Source organism: Octopus bimaculoides, chromosome 23 (genome assembly GCF_046866305.1).
Source record: "Octopus bimaculoides isolate indiv1 chromosome 23, ASM4686630v1, whole genome shotgun sequence".
Taxonomy (NCBI): Eukaryota; Metazoa; Mollusca; class Cephalopoda; order Octopoda; family Octopodidae; genus Octopus; species Octopus bimaculoides.
The window spans coordinates 32994885-33010865 of NC_142950.1; the positions used below are offsets into that span (position 1 = coordinate 32994885).

General features: G+C 35.5%; 2 protein-coding genes across 19 annotated transcripts in view; one reads left to right on the top strand and one right to left on the bottom strand.

Annotated features, from left to right (window-relative positions):
* The window catches only part of LOC106873747 (uncharacterized), a 40351-nt gene extending 36977 nt beyond the window's left edge, over nt 1-3374 (bottom strand). Inside the window, exon 1 of the mRNA XM_014921244.3 lies at nt 3321-3374. Within this exon, the coding sequence (XP_014776730.2) occupies nt 3321-3360 (40 nt within the window). The 5' untranslated portion in view covers nt 3361-3374. The remainder of the gene's footprint in view (nt 1-3320) is intronic.
* A 694-nt stretch (nt 3375-4068) lies between these two features.
* LOC106883544 (tight junction protein 1) overlaps nt 4069-15981 on the top strand; it is a 589197-nt gene continuing 577284 nt past the window's right edge. For all 18 annotated transcript variants that reach the window (XM_089340327.1, XM_089340345.1, XM_089340343.1 and 15 more), the window contains exon 1: nt 4069-4933. Coding sequence is in view for 14 of the 18 variants with exons in the window: in XM_089340320.1 (XP_089196446.1) it covers nt 4654-4933 (280 nt within the window). In the remaining 4 variants the exon portion in view is untranslated. The remainder of the gene's footprint in view (nt 4934-15981) is intronic.

Consider the following 15981-nt stretch of genomic DNA (forward strand, 5'->3'; position numbering starts at 1 on the left):
TGGTGATGCTTGTTTACAACTATCATGTAACATCAAAACAAGGAGACACACACACACACATGCAGGCTGGGGCTCCACCTTGAAGGGTTTTAGTTAACCAAATCAACTCCAGTACTTATTTTTAAGCCTGGTGCTTATTTTGTCATCTCTTTTGCTGAACTGCTAAATGCAGATGTAAACAGACAAACACCAGTTGTCAAGCAACTGGGGACAAACATATCACAAAGATACACACAGATCATCATTGTTTAACGATTCTGCCAGCTTGCTGCCTTGTGTTTGTATAATGTATAAAAGAGGGTTTATAAGCCAAGATATGAGGCCATATAACAGTTTCATTGATTGATCTCACCACATTCTTCTATCTCCATGTGAAATACATTAGCCACCATATGTATTAGTGGTGTTTAGTGTATCAATAAAGCTGATCAGTTATCTACTTCATTAAATCACAGCTATCAATATTAATCAACACCACTATGATGATGTATGGTAATGAGACACAGGTCTTGAAGACTGGAAAGAAACGAAGCGAGCATGTTGCTTGATGTGCAATGTTAAGTGTGTGCATAAACAACACAGTACGAATGTGCTGAGAGAAAATTAGGCACAAGAGGAATCAGATGCAGTACGCAAGAAGAAGACTGCGTTGGTATGGACATGTGATGTATATGAATGAGGACAGTCGTGTGAAGAAGTATTGATCACTGAAAGTGGATGGAGCTTGCAGAAGAGGGTATGAGATAAAGTGAAGGCTGATCTCAGGCTATCAAACTTCTCAGAGGAAATGACAAAGGACTCAGATGACTAGTAAAATGAGATTTTTGAGAAGGCTCACCCAACTCAATAAAATTCTGGAAGCACTGTGTGTGTGTGTGTATGTACAACTGGAACTTTTCTCCAATTTCCTCCGAATGCCTTGCTTCCCAGGGCATAGATACACGGAAGCTCTGACATCTGGCAACTGATTTGGTAAACACCCACAAAATTGTTAACCATCGTGCTAACAAAAACCTTGAGCACCTTTTTGAGCTCCATGTGTTTAACACATGTGGGCATGCCAACAAAGTCACAAAACAGCACAGCTCCCATGACTTTCAGAAACATTTTTTCACACTCAGAGTTGCTGAAGCATGGAACAAACTACCTGCATCAGTTGTTAGCTGCCGAGACATAGCATCCTTTAAAACTCCCATACTTCCTGAAATTCACCAACACTACACCTGATATCCCCACCTCCATATGCATGCACACATGTATATCATGACTTCACTTCTTGCCATTTGTACATAATTCTATGTACTATACATGCACCTTTGATAAGTTGTAGTGCACCTGAGCACTATACACAACAATTTCGTTATCACTATCAAACTCTTACGTAGTTGCTTGACCTGCTAAAACAGAAGCCAAATTTTCTCAAATCATACCTTACTATCTTACAAAAAAAGACGCAATGGATAATGTTAGCCCTCAATGCACAATACATTAAAAAACAAACTCCGGTTGGTATGGTCAAGGCTGGAACTACTACGATCTTAGGCCTGCTCAATCTGGACTCACCTGGGTCTGAACATTATCTAATCGAACAAACGAGGGCAGCCTCTCTTTTATGCATGGGCAACTTGTAGTCCTTTATTTACGACAGGCACAAAGCGATATGTAAACATACGTTTTCACTAAAATTTTCTAATATAATCTTTAGGTCCGACTTCGTTAATTTAAACTATTTACATTCTCGGCATAACTAGTCTGGGGGGGGGGGTAAAACCCTGTAGTTATGCCACATTCTCTTTCCTTCATTCACTCATACTTTCTCTCAATCATTTTTTAATAATCTGTTTGGTGCATATATAATACAAGGTGTACTTTGTTAAATTACGATTTTACTAGTGTGATCTCATTTACGACAAGCAATATTTCTCATAAGGTTCATTGTCCCAAAAATGTTGCCAGCTCCTACTCAACTCGCAAGAAAAAACAGCCAAATCCTTCTCAAATCACACCTTACCTCCATCATCAGACATCGACTACTCTCATCAAATTGAATACTATGGATCGCTCTCATGCTAGCCTTTGTCAACTAGAGTCAGCTAACCTAGAATGGTACTTTATTTATCGATGTCAAAAGAGACGAAGTTGACCTCGGCGCCATTTGAACTCACGACGCAAAAAGCATTTCACCCGAAATTTTAACACTTCTGCCAATTTGTCGCCTTACCTACCATCTTTAAAAGAAATGGAAGGACACATTGGATACTGTAGTCTGATACATACTGATTCAAAGACAGGATGGTCACAGACACAATACTTTTCATCATAGGTCTACGTGAACGATCAGGGCTGACACGATGCTACTCGCCAAACGAGAAGCAAAAAAGAACTTTGCACCACTCGAAACTAACGGAGCCTCTATGTAGGTATTCGATCTACTAGAAATAATAACAGATCTTTTTCAAATCACAACCTACAGCTTTTGAAGATAGATTGAATATGGTCTTAGGCTTCTTGCACGAAGAAAAAGCATGTTTACAGCTGAAATGCTTTTTATCATGTGTTCGATCAGGGCTAACTAAACAACAAAAACTGATTAAGTTTTGTCAGTTGCAAAGAGACAGTGTTTATTTCAAGAGTATTTTTCGGAATATTTAAGATCGATCCGTTAAATTCAATAACAGCTGAACATCACAGCAGCTATACGTAAAACAGACCCGGCATTCTTTCGTTAGAATGCTGCTTCTAACCAAAGAATGCCATAGACCCCATGTGGTTTTTGTAGAATTGGTTACTTCCAGGCGTAATAATCACGCGATTCACAGATGCGAAAAGAAATGAAAGACCACCGAAATACAAAACCCACGATGAGGAAGGATAAAAACTATATTTGAATGAGCTGTTGGTGTTGTTCAGCCCCTCGTTAGCTCTCATCGAACCATGGTTCTAGCTATGGCTATCCTGTTTGTTTTATTATTCGGTTATAGAGTAATCTAGGGTTACATTAGCAAATGCGTGTGTATTTTTGTGTTCTTTTAAAATGATCAGGGTGGTTTGATATGATTTGGAGTAAAATTTGGTGGCTGCGATTTCTAAACAGGTCCTGCCACCGCTTTTAAAAATGCTTGTTCGTTCCCTCGCTGTTAATTAAATAAAAGATAAAGAGAAAATGGATACAACTACGACGGTTAAAACGATAACAAGCATACACGAAGGAAATAAAATCATAGACGACACATTTTTTTCAAATATGCCAACATTAAATTCGATGCTGGTACAGCGAAATGTCGTGAAGTAAAGCAATAAAGAGACAAAAAGCAACATACGAGCTTCGCTGTCGGTATCACTTCCAAATAGCTCCTCCATATTGGCTATACCGTACCGGCGTGACGTCACACATCCACCAACTTCCTGTCACCTACAATAAACATTGTAACTTTTCTTTAATTTATTTTTCCCACTTTAAACTCAAATTAATTTTAATTTTTTAATTTCTATTAAAAATATAATATGTATATATAAAATAATTATATATTTCTGGTATTTATTGAAATGAAAGGTGATAATTTGCTTGTGAATATTACGCAAATAGTATTTCAAGTTCTTTCATTTTCTTTTTGTTTTCCATTCTAACTCAATTTAATTTCACTTCAGATTTTTTTTTCATTAAAAATTAATATATTAAAATATTACAAAATATTATATTGGTATTTAGGGAACAAAAGTAATAATATTTACTTACAAATATTATTTCAAGTTTTTTTTTTACCATTCTAACTAAATTTAATTTTTCGTGTTATTTCTCAGTAAAAGAAAATATAAAATGAAATAAACATTTAAAAATATATTTCTGGTATTTACAAAGCGAAAAATAATGTTTACTTGTAAATATTACGCAAATATTGATTTCAATTTTTTTTGTGTGTGTTTTTCCACTCTAACTCACTTTTAATTTTCAATTTTTCATTTTTAATTCTCATTAGAAAAAATAAATACATTTCCAAATATATTTTTGTATTTATTGAGTGAAATAGATTTTCTTGTGAATATTATGCAAAGTACAATTCACGTGACACAAACAAAGCCACATGTACCAGACAGACGGCTGTGTGATATGCTTACTGCTCTTCCGTCAGTGCTCTCAGTAGACGGGCGCACATGTGGAAGTAAGAGAATTTCCCTTGCTTGAAGAAGGAGGGAAGGGATTTACACATATTTATATTTATATATTGCTCAGACTTGCTGGCCTTTTATTATTTTTTAAAATTCTGTTAGCTTTCTCACTAGGTACAGCAAGGATCATTCGTGTACAGTTTATATGTATATATATATTATAATCTCTGAAATGAAATCAGTAGGGTATATATAGACTTAGAAGACTAGGCTGGAGATCGTAAGACGTTAAGAGTACACGAAAGTATTTGTAATATAAATTTAGTAGTGTTGTTAAATGAAAAGTAACCGGTTTTATGTTTATGCTTTAGTTAGGCCTGCTTAGTTTATATTAATATCTATTATATTTAGTGGCTGCTTTTTGAGTGTGTGAGTGTGTATGCGTGCGTGTTTTATATTCAGTGTTTGTTTTGTTTGCGGCCAAGTCTATCGGAATGTAACCTCAACGGGGCACCCCACCCTAGCTTAAGCCACAGTCGATCAAAAATGGCGAGTAAAGGTTATATTTCTCGTCTAATTGCAAAACACAAGTCCACAATTATTAACGATTTGGATGTTTTAAAAGTACTACCCAGGCTTGTACATAAAAGTGTTCTTACAGCTGGCGAAGAGCACGAAATAAGTTCGCATGGAGATAGTAAAACTCGTGCAGAAGTATTTTTAGATATCTTGTCTGACAAAGGCGAAACTGCTATGCACGAATTTTGTGTTGGATTGGAAGATACCGCCCCGCATTTGTTGACATCGTTTCTTTTGGATAATACAGGTAAGTGCTTATTAATTTTCCCCTTGTTTTTCTGTTTACATGTCCTCCTACTTATTTTTCCAGCCCTACTAACAGCACTTGTTGTTGACAAATAAGTAACAAACAGCATTTGGTTGTCAAAGATTAAAAAAAATATATAGTCTTTAGTTGTTGATGTTGTTTAGCCCCCGGTCGACCATGATCGAACAGACCTATTACTGATCAAAGGAGTTCTAGTTGCGACTATACGGCCTTTTAAAGGGTTTTAGACATATCAAGAATTGTATATTCTTCCTTGTTAAGTAAGTAGCAGCTAAATCTAGCCTGATCGATCAAACCTATATATAACGATCAGATGCGTTCTAACCGTGACCACCCCGCTTTAAAATTTTTTATTTCAAACATTTTGCAGTGTCATACATCGACACTGTCCATTGTATTCTTTCTTCCTTGTGTGCTGTTACAAATCTGGAACTGATCGTGCACACCGATCAATGATCGAAGGTATTCCAGTTATGACCATCCCGCTTAAAAATTATTTCAGATATATTATGACAAGAACTATGTTACCCAGTATATCCTATCCTTCGTTGCTTCGTTTAATCCTCCCTGGCCTGATCAAACAGTTCTGTGATCAATGCATTCCAACCGCGACCATCCCGCCTTTAAAATGTTTTTAATAAATTTCAGACATACTGAATATATTCTTCCTTGTTTAATCTCAAATCAGCTCTGATCCGTCGGACGTATGATCAACGGCGTTCCAGTAGTGACCATCACGCTTTTGTTTTAATACTTCGGACGTAGTGTATCTAGAATTATTATATGTATCCCTCCCTGTTCGTTTAGCGCCAGATTTGGCCTGATTGTATTGACCTACAGATCAAAGCTATTTCAGTCATGACCATCCCGCCTTTTTCCCTCGGTATAGGCGCACATTATCGATCTTGTTTCAGAGGGTAAGACTGGTGTGTGACTTGAAAAAGGGACATTTGGCTGCTGTTTCAGACATTTCTGGAAACCACATAGGAGCTCCCTCATTGGCTCGGTTCGTCTTGCGTTGTGTGGCGCGGAGAAGACGCAATGTAAAAGGGGTTAGCAATTATTAGGTGGGACAAGTCGTTTCTTACTAAATCGTTTACTTTAATTTAACCGTATTGCACTATTTTTAAAACCAACAGCGATACTACAAGGTACTTGCATGTACGTGTGTATGTGTATATGTATATATATATATATATATATATATATATATATGTGTGTGTGTGTGTGTGTATTGTTGGGTTAGTGTTAAATGTGTGTGTATGTATACGTATGGTTGTGTGTTTATACATATAGATACACGTGTGTGTGTAGGTTTTCGTATATTTAGATACGTGTGTGTGTGTATGCAGATGTGTAAGTGGGTGTATACAGATATGTGTAAGTGTGTGTATATGCAGATGTGTGTAAATGTGTGTGTATGTAGATATGTGTATAGATGTGTGTGTATATGTAGATATATGTGTTGATGTGTGTGTATGCAGATATATATGTAGATGTGTGTGTTTGTGTGTGTATGTAGATATATGTGTATGTAAGTATATATATATATATATATATAGATAGATAGATGTGTGTGTGTGTGTGTGCATATGTTGATATGTGTGTCTACATATTAGTGAGTGTGTGTGGGTGTGTGTACAGAAAAAATATTTAGGGTAACAGAACAAATGTTTAAAGTTTATTTGTATGATTTAGAAATTAGAAAAGAAAAATAGTAAACGTGGGCAAATTATGAAATATAGACAGACTTGTGTACTTTAATTATCGATATAAGATCGCTGACGTTCCAATCGTGACCATCCAGTTTTTCAGTTAGACATATTGTATTTAGAACTACGTTATTCTGTGTATCCTCCCTTATTAAGAGACAGTGGGGAATGATTTAACTATGGGATTCATTTTATAAGGCAACGGAACAATTTACATAGATTCGCTTGTTATTTAGCACCAGGTAAGCTTTGAATGAGCAAATCTATGGAGACGAAAATATTCTAATCATGGCTAGCACATCTTGTTATTTTTAGGCATAAGTGTATCTAGGACTAAATTATACCCTTGTGTTTTCAACGAAGTAGGATGTATGAGCGAGGAAGTGGAATTTTGTTTCTATTTCTAGCAAGTCGAGCGACCCACCACATACAAGACTAGCAAACTAGAGAGCCTTCCTTGAAAAGATAACTTGACCTGCTAGTTCTAACGACCAAATTACCCCCAAATGACACCCTACTACCTTATTAAAAAAGGAGAGACACATTGGATAACGTTGTCCTAGATATATCGTATGTTGATAGATGGGATGGCCACGATTGAAGCACCTTTGATCATAAGTCTTTTTCGATCAGGGCTGACTTAGGGTTAAACAGTTTCCTTTTAGTTTTTCGCTTAAAAGGAATTGTTAAAAAGATCTAAGACACTAGACGATAATGTTTAAAAAATGTTTATGTAATCTTTAAAAAGAAATGTTTGTAAATGTTTGATTTATTAAACAAATTTCATTCCACTGTAAATATATTGTTAGGAATATATCTAATTTATCGGCAAAGTAATTATTCCCAAGAAAATCTATATTCATTGTTCAATAAAAGACAGATTGTTAATAATTGTCTCAATCGGTGAGAAATAAGGATGTTTTGGGGTTTTTTCCTGTTATAACATGCCATTCCTAGTACACCCACCTTCTTTTTTCTAGATAAAAAATCATAAGGGGGAATGTAGTTGATACCCAATTCAATCCCTAATCAAGCTGATGTATAATCAAAACCGTTCCATTTATGACCATCTAGTCCTTCCTTTTAAAGACAAAGTATTAACTAAGGACTAGGTTATTAAAAGTGTTCTTTTTTTTTTGAGACAACAGAGTGCGGTATTAAGGAAGCTGCTTATATTTCTTTAAAAATCGAGCGATTACATTCAAAAACACCCTGTACTATTTTGCTTCAACCCTGACCAAATGATCTATGATGGAAACAAACTATTCCAGTCATGACTATCACGCTTGATTTTTTTTTTTTTTTTTGAAGGCATAGTGTTTGTTATTTAGGACTTATATTATCGAATGTCTTTTATATGTTTGACACTAGGGTGGTATGTGATTTGAGAGCATTTTTAACGTCCATGTAGTGGCTCCCTGGCTTTTAGTAGAACAGGGTGGGGGAGTTAGCATTTTTGGAATTGTTCCTTCTACATTATACGTGGAGGGTTTTTTTTTAATATTTTAAACTTCTCTGCACTTTTATTCTTTCCGTACCGTCTTAAAATGGAATGGGCAGGCTTGCTGATTGGAACGTGTGTTGTTTTTAAAAGACATTAATTTGTACCCTTAGCTATCTTCAACCTTGTTCGCGTTAACGAGGGAGCATTTACGGACTGCTAGAAACAGCAGCTAAATCTCCCTTAAATCACATCTTACCGGCTTAAAAAAAAAGGAAGCAATGTGCAAATAATGTAATCCCAGATTTTACTTATATATGGAAAAAAAAAGTGCGACTAAGTTACAAGAACGAGCCTCTTCATGACCTTTCGAACTGCTTGAAATAGTAGTCAAATCTTCTTATCTTATCGCATTGTGTAAAAAATAATAAAAAGAAGAAATATAGCCCGATGTAAATTACACACCATCTGAATAAAGTACGGAATAGTCACAAGTGAAATGCTTTTGTTTCTAAGTCTTGCTGACCTAGGGTTAAACATCTGTACCAACAACAGCACATCGGCAAGGGAGTGTGATTGTTCAACTTGCTAGAAATAGTAGCCAAATCTCCATCAAATCTCATCTTACCGTCTTAAAAATAAGAGCTTTTGGATGACATACCTTTAGAACCGGTCTTTGTTTATGCTCCCCGTAACTTAGCAGTTCGGCATAAGAGACCGATAGAATATGTACCAGGCTTAAAAATAAAGATAAGAACTTGAGTCTATTTGTCCGACTAGACCCCTTCAAGGCGGTGCCCCGTCACAGTCCAATGAATGAAAAAAAGTAGACACGTTGTTTGATAATATATATATATATATATATATATATATATATATATATATATAAATAAGACAAGATGGTCACAGCTGGACCGCCTTTGATCACAGATCTGTTCAATCAGTACTGACTGAATTAAACACCAGCATTCTCTGAAATAAATGAGAATGGTCACAGCTGGAACGCCTTTGATCAAAGTTGATCTGGGGAGAGTGGGGTTTAAACAATAATGATATTAATTAAATGGAATCGATTTGTGAGTCAATCAGTCCTTATTAGAACTAATAACAGTCAATCAATTTAATCGAAGATGCAGGAATGTTGTGGCTTAGTTCGAGTCAGTTGCAGGAATGTCGTGGTTTAGTTCGAGCCTGATCGGGTAAAACAAAAACGGATGATGAAAACGTTCAATCTGCGATCATTTCATCTTATTTTCGACAATGCAGCTAATGTTGTTATCAAAATGGTGTTGTTTGCTCAAGATGGCAGGGTGTGGTTTGAGGGAATTTGGCTACTTATTCTAGCATGTCGAATGATTAGGTTAGAAGGTCCCTCCTTATGGGACTGGTGATGGAACCTTACAGTTTCAATATATATGCATTGATACTTAACCTTTTAGCATTTCAACCGCCCAGATCTGGCCTCTCGCACCTACTTTACAATGTCATTCTAAAAATAATCAGATCATTGAAATCTCAAAGCTATCTGATAATCCGTTCTACTCTAGGCACAAGGCCCGAAATTTTTGGGGAGGGGGCCGACCGATTAGATCGACTCTAGTACGCAACTAGTACTTCAAGGCAGTACCCCAGCATGGCCGCAGTCAAATGAGACTGAAACAAATAAAACATAAGAGAAAAGATTCCTGTTTTCAACCACAGCCATTACCTCAACTGTTATACCCCCCACTCAGTATATTTGGGTCTATTTCTGTGAGTGTATGTGTGATTCTTGGCGTAAAAATATTGAGATTACGATAGCGAAAATTTTTTTTATTCCAGTTTCATTTTTTTTCTCCTTCAAAATATCAATACCGATTGCTTAAAATAATTTTCCACTTTGAATTTGTGGTCACAAACCGAAAGATTACCTAAATAAAAATACATAAAATAAATTCGCTGATAGACATTTCTGATTTGTATATAATTAGTTTTTTATTCTTTATTTTATATTATTTCCTAAAACAGTTACAATTATTTATTGTATATCATTAGACAGTGAAACATTTAATACCTGGATGAATGGAGAAATTTCAACTCTATACGCTCTAGTTTTTTTTTATATATTTCATGAACAAGTTAATCTTATTCATTTTTGTAACCTCTTAAAACATGTTTGTGTAGCAAAAATTAAGGAGTGTCAATGTAAGGTTGAGTCTCCCAGCCGCGTTAGTTTCTAAACTTGTCCACCAGGTCGATACTGTATAGTGTAGTAACAACCCTCCAAGAGGTGTTCGTAAACTGGTAGCTGTGCATTTAAACCGTAAATTTCTTTCAGCTATAGGTACAAGGCCCTAAACTTTGGAGGGTGGGGCATCTAGTCGATGTCATCAACCCTAGTGCTCAACTGGTACTTATTTTGACTCTGAAAGTATGAAAGGTTAAGTCGACATTCATCGTGGAGCTTTAGGTGTTTTCGCTCAATAAACACTCACAACGCCCGGTCTGGGAATCGAAACCGCGCGATCCTATGACCACGAGTCCGCTGCCCTAACCACTGGGCCATTGCGCCTCCTATCCAAGTCTTTAAACTTGTTTTAAACGTCTCTACTTTGTCATAATAGAGGTTTTACGTATTTTTCAATCAAAACAGAAACTGGAAACAGATCGTGACATGGAGATCTTACATAGAAAAAGGACTCTAAAAACGGAAGGCTTTAAAATACATTTCGAAAACCCGGAGAAAATATGTGTTATTGACTGGGGTTAAACAGTGTCCTCTTTTAGTTTTTAGCTTAAAAGAAATTAATAAAAATATCAGAGATTGTTGCGAAAAATTAACGGAAGACTTTAAAGTACGTTTCAAAGACATGGAGAAAGTGCTTGTAATTGACTGGGTTGTAACATCGAATTAATTTGAAAACAGAGAATGCAGACATTGAATTTCACAGGATGAATTTCATTGAAAAGTGTGTTATCTCGAAGCTAAATCATTATTTAGACGTAAATCTGTCAGTGACTATTTCCGTTCTTTTAAATAATGATATCAAAATGCGCCCCTGAAGCTCAGTACCACGGTTCCGCTATTTTTACTTACATTTCCCGACTTGGTACATGGCTGAAGCTGAAAATCTCCCACTCCAACGAACATCAATGCCTTTGAAAGTACACATCAAACATAATCCCTCTCATTATGAGTTTAATATTGCTTGTATTATTTGTAGTTTTTGTTTTCTTTTTTACTCTTTACTCTTTTACTTGTTTCAGTCATTTGACTGCGGCCATGCTGGATCACCACCTTTGTAGTCGAGAAATTCGACCCCAGGACTTATTCTTTGTAAGCCTAGTACTTATTCTATCGGTCTCTTTTTGCCGAACGGCTAAGTTTCGGGGACGTAAACACACCAGCATCGGTTGTCAAGCAATGCTAGGGGGACAAACACACACACACATATATATATATATATACATATATACGACGGGCTTCTTTCAGTTTCCGTCTACCAAATCCACTCACAAGGCTTTGGTTGGCCCGAGGCTATAGTAGAAGATACTTTGCCCAAAGTGCCACGCATTGGGACTGACCCCGGAACCATGTGGTTGGTAAGCAAGCTACTTACCACACAGCTACTCCTGCGCCTTGCAGTTTTATTATTTTTAGAATTATTATCAATATTTTATTTTTGATTGTACATCCTTGGGTTTGATGAGGGATCAAGCATTCCATGAAGAGATCGATGTCCAAAAGAAAGAAAAAAAAGAGGCTAAAATGTATTTTAATAGAAAGCAGAAAACCATTTTCCTCTGATTTTGAATTAAACCTAATGTAATTAAACATTATTTAATCCTAGATCAACCTTGATTATGAAGTGACCATTTCTTTTGTTCTTTCTTTGATACATGGAATTATATCGAGAACTATATAATCTAATATCCCTTATTTTCTTTAAGAGGGTGATCTGTAATCTGAGTGTTTTGGCTGCTGTTTCTCACAGATTTAGTGGCTGCATAGAAGCACAAGGTTCCCCCAATTTTGTTGCCTCATAATTTTCAGAAAAATGGATATTTTTCAATGAAATTTTCTACAAATATCTTTCAGATAATATAGATTACAATTATGTAGGAGTTTACGTAATATCGATTTTTGTGGCACACCTATAGAAGTGTCTCCTCTCAGGAGTTTTACCCGTAACTTTCTTACAAATATATATTTGGTAATTTTTCAGATTAACATCCGCACGATCTTCACTAGGGTTTAGGGTTAGGATTACGGTTTTAAGGTTTGGGTTAGAGAATTCCGTCCCTAACCCTAACCCTAAAACCCTAACCTTGACCCTAAAACTCTAACCCTAATACCCTAGTGAAGATCATGCTAGTGTTAATCTGAAAAATTACCATATATTTTTTAATGAAATTTTCCTGAGACATTTTAGATGGTTTTGTATTAAAAGTAAAATAGAAAATTTTTTCCGGAAAAAAATCATTCTCCCCAGTCTGTCTATTGAACTTTGGTAAATGCTTATTATTATTAATGAAATTTTCCATTTTTTTCTCAGATTTTATCCGAGTAATTGTACTGTACATCCTGGAAAATGTATCTCGGGAAAATGTATTTAAAAACTATGCATTTTAAAGAAAGATATGAGGAAACAAAGTCGAAGAGGAAACACTTCTGTACACGAGTGTGTCCATCGACTTTGTTTCCCAAGAAAAAAAAAATCCCTCCAAATTTTATCAGGATGTTCGTAATCTACACCCTCGAAAACGTATCTCTGGAAAATTTTATTAAAAAATAGACATTTTCAATAAAGTTATAATGAAACCAAGTCGGTTGGTGGGGCACAGGCTTTTGTAGTTACGCCAGTTTCCTTTGGGAGCCTTAAGCTATCGCGCACTTTTCAATTACAAGTTATTAAATAGAATATTTAAGGTATACCCACAGAAGTGTGCCTCTCTCCCGATCCTGTTTCTTCACAACTTTCAGAAAAATGGATATTTTTATTGAAATTTTGTACAAATACAAGAAAAGAAAAGAAAAAAAAAACTTTTAGCTGGTGTCGATTCCGATTATATCAGAATTCAAAATTATGTGACGAATGTCAGTGTGTATGTGTATGCGCCCAACACATCTGTTTATTTTATTTTTTTTCGAAATAAATTCCCGTAAAGTCGTAATGTACACCATTTGAAAGGTATTTGTAGAAACTTTCATTTAAAAAGTACCCATTTTCCTGAAAGTTATAAGGAAACAAAAGCGGGATGTGTGAATTATCCGAAATTCCTCTCCACCCACTCTGAAAAAAATTTTTTTTTTTCACAACAGATTCCGATATAATCTGAATCTATACCATTTGAAAAGTGTTTGTGCAAAATTTCATCGAAAAATATCAATTTTTCTGAAAGTTACGAGAAAACAAAGTAGGTGGGTAGGGGCACGTTTGTGTAGGTATTTGTCCAAAAATCGCTATTTTTGAAAAACGATGGCATTTTAGATGCATCCCAAATTTCAGTAGCACATATTCAGGAAAAAGATTTTTTAGTGCATTAAAGCATGTAATATTTAAAGCATCTTCTCGTACAGAACCAAGTGTTTCTTTTTGTTTTCTTTTCTTAACCTTTTTTTTTGGGGGGGGGGGATAAGATGTGCGTCTTATATATCATCAAATATCTTTTACTTGTTTCAATCATTTGACTGCGGCCATGCTGGGGCACACCGCATTGAAGGGATTCACACGAACAGATCGACCCCCCACCCCGGTCTTATTTTTGTTAAAAGCCTTTAGGTGTTTTTTGTCGAACCGCTGTGGTGGTTTCTGAATTGTGTTTTTAACACAGGAGATAATGATTTTGCTTCATGAAAAGCAGATTTTTAGAAAAGAAATTTTTTTGTTACAATGTGGTATGTGTGTACATACGTGTGCATTTATTTGGAAACTCCACTGAGCAGACCATTGATAAAACATAGCTTTTCAGTTAGTATACTATTTCATGTTTTTCTTCTGCAATTTTTAAAATGAACGATAATATACTTAATACTACAATATTTAATACTACAATAGCCAATGTATTTTACTAATTGTTGTTTGGCCAAAGGTCAGCTTTGATCGTTCCAGTCATGAGCATTTTTTTAATTTTTTTATTTTACAAGTATAGTTTGTGTTCATATGGAAAGAGTACTACTAACATATAAACATAGAATACTATGACTTTAAACTGCGTCTGGTAGTGGGAGTTCTAGGGTTTTGAGGAGTTTGGAACCATCTCTTAGCCACTCTTGCTCTCAGGTCTACTCTGACCCGGAGTAGTAGCACCTATCAGGGTCCCAGCTATGGATTAAATTTCAACCAGGGTACATTGAAATCATGGGATGCAACATGGTGGATGTGAACTATTTCAACAGATGAACTTACTGAGGCAATGGTGACCATCGCTAGATGCTGAGCAGATCAACAGACAAAACTGTCAATAGTCAAGATCAACCAGTTTAGTTAGTGAATTACTTCTCTCGTCTGTTTTTGTGGTGTGTGCAGTTGAGGTATTTCAGTGAGCAAAAGACCAATATGACTAAAATTTAGGCTAGACATTCACATCTCATCACTCAATTGGGAATTCTGATGTGGGAGAGTTACTTTGGTCTGAGCAGTCACCCTGCCTGGATGAACAGACTATTAACAAATATTTGACTTAGAGTACAATTATTCATGTAAATATTCAAGAAAGAGTATTATTAAGATATTTTAGAATGGGTAGTACTAGCATATTTATGGAAGTCAACTAAATGAAAATCCATTTGGACATACAAGTAGCTCATCAATTTCATTTGAAACTGAAATTCCACAAGAGAATTTTGCAAGATATACTCTTGTGATTGTATGATAATATTTGTAATGCAGCATTCCCAAACTCAAACTTTTGGAACCGAGGATAATTAATGAGACAAAATGAATTTATTGAACTCTACAATACTGCTCATAATTTACAATATACAGGCTTCCCAATCATGTGGTTTTTGGTTCAGTCTCATTGCATGACACTCTGGACAAGGGTCTTTTACATAGCCCTGGGCCAACCAAAGCTTTGGGAGTGGATTTTGTAGATGAAAACTGAAAGAAGCTTGTGTGTGTGTGTTATATATCTCAAATTAAATACAGAACCAAAAGAGCTACTAATAATTTCGTGCTTTTTTGATACTTGAACAGGCATATTTATAAAATACATCATGTATCTTAAAGCAATCTTTCAGGTTCTGTTTGTGTTATATATATGTGTGTGTGTGTGGATATATATGCACACAAACACATGTGTTTGTACCCTACCACCTTTTGATAACCTGTGTTGGCTTGTTTACATCCTTGTAACTAGTGTTGTGGCAAAAGTGATTGATAGAATAAGTATCAGGCTTAAAATTTAAAAAAAAAAAAAAAACAACTACTGGGATCAATTTGTTAGACTAAGCCTTCCAATGACTGAAACAAGTAAAAGATATTATTAATAACATTATATTTTATCAGAAGCTGAGTTATGAAATTATAATTTGTTGGTCACTCAAGAACAGTCACTCTGACCAGCTCTCACAAATTTTCCATCAATCAAATTTCACTCATAAAGCTTTGGTAAAAAAAACACTTGCCCAATATGCTGTGCTGTGGACTTGAACCTGAAATCATAAAGTGGTGAAGTGAATTTCTTAAACCACACAGCCATGCGTGCATCCTTTTTGAAGAATAGGAGATGCTTTTTTTTTGGTAGAAACTAGTTGAAATGGTAAGATGCAAGCAGGGAAATAAAAGAAGAAAAAAATCCAGGAAACTTTGGGGATTTGTCAGTGCATCAAGTTCTTTTCAACAGGGAAAGATGCATGTTATTGTAAGTTTGTAATGTTAGAAGAAGTATAA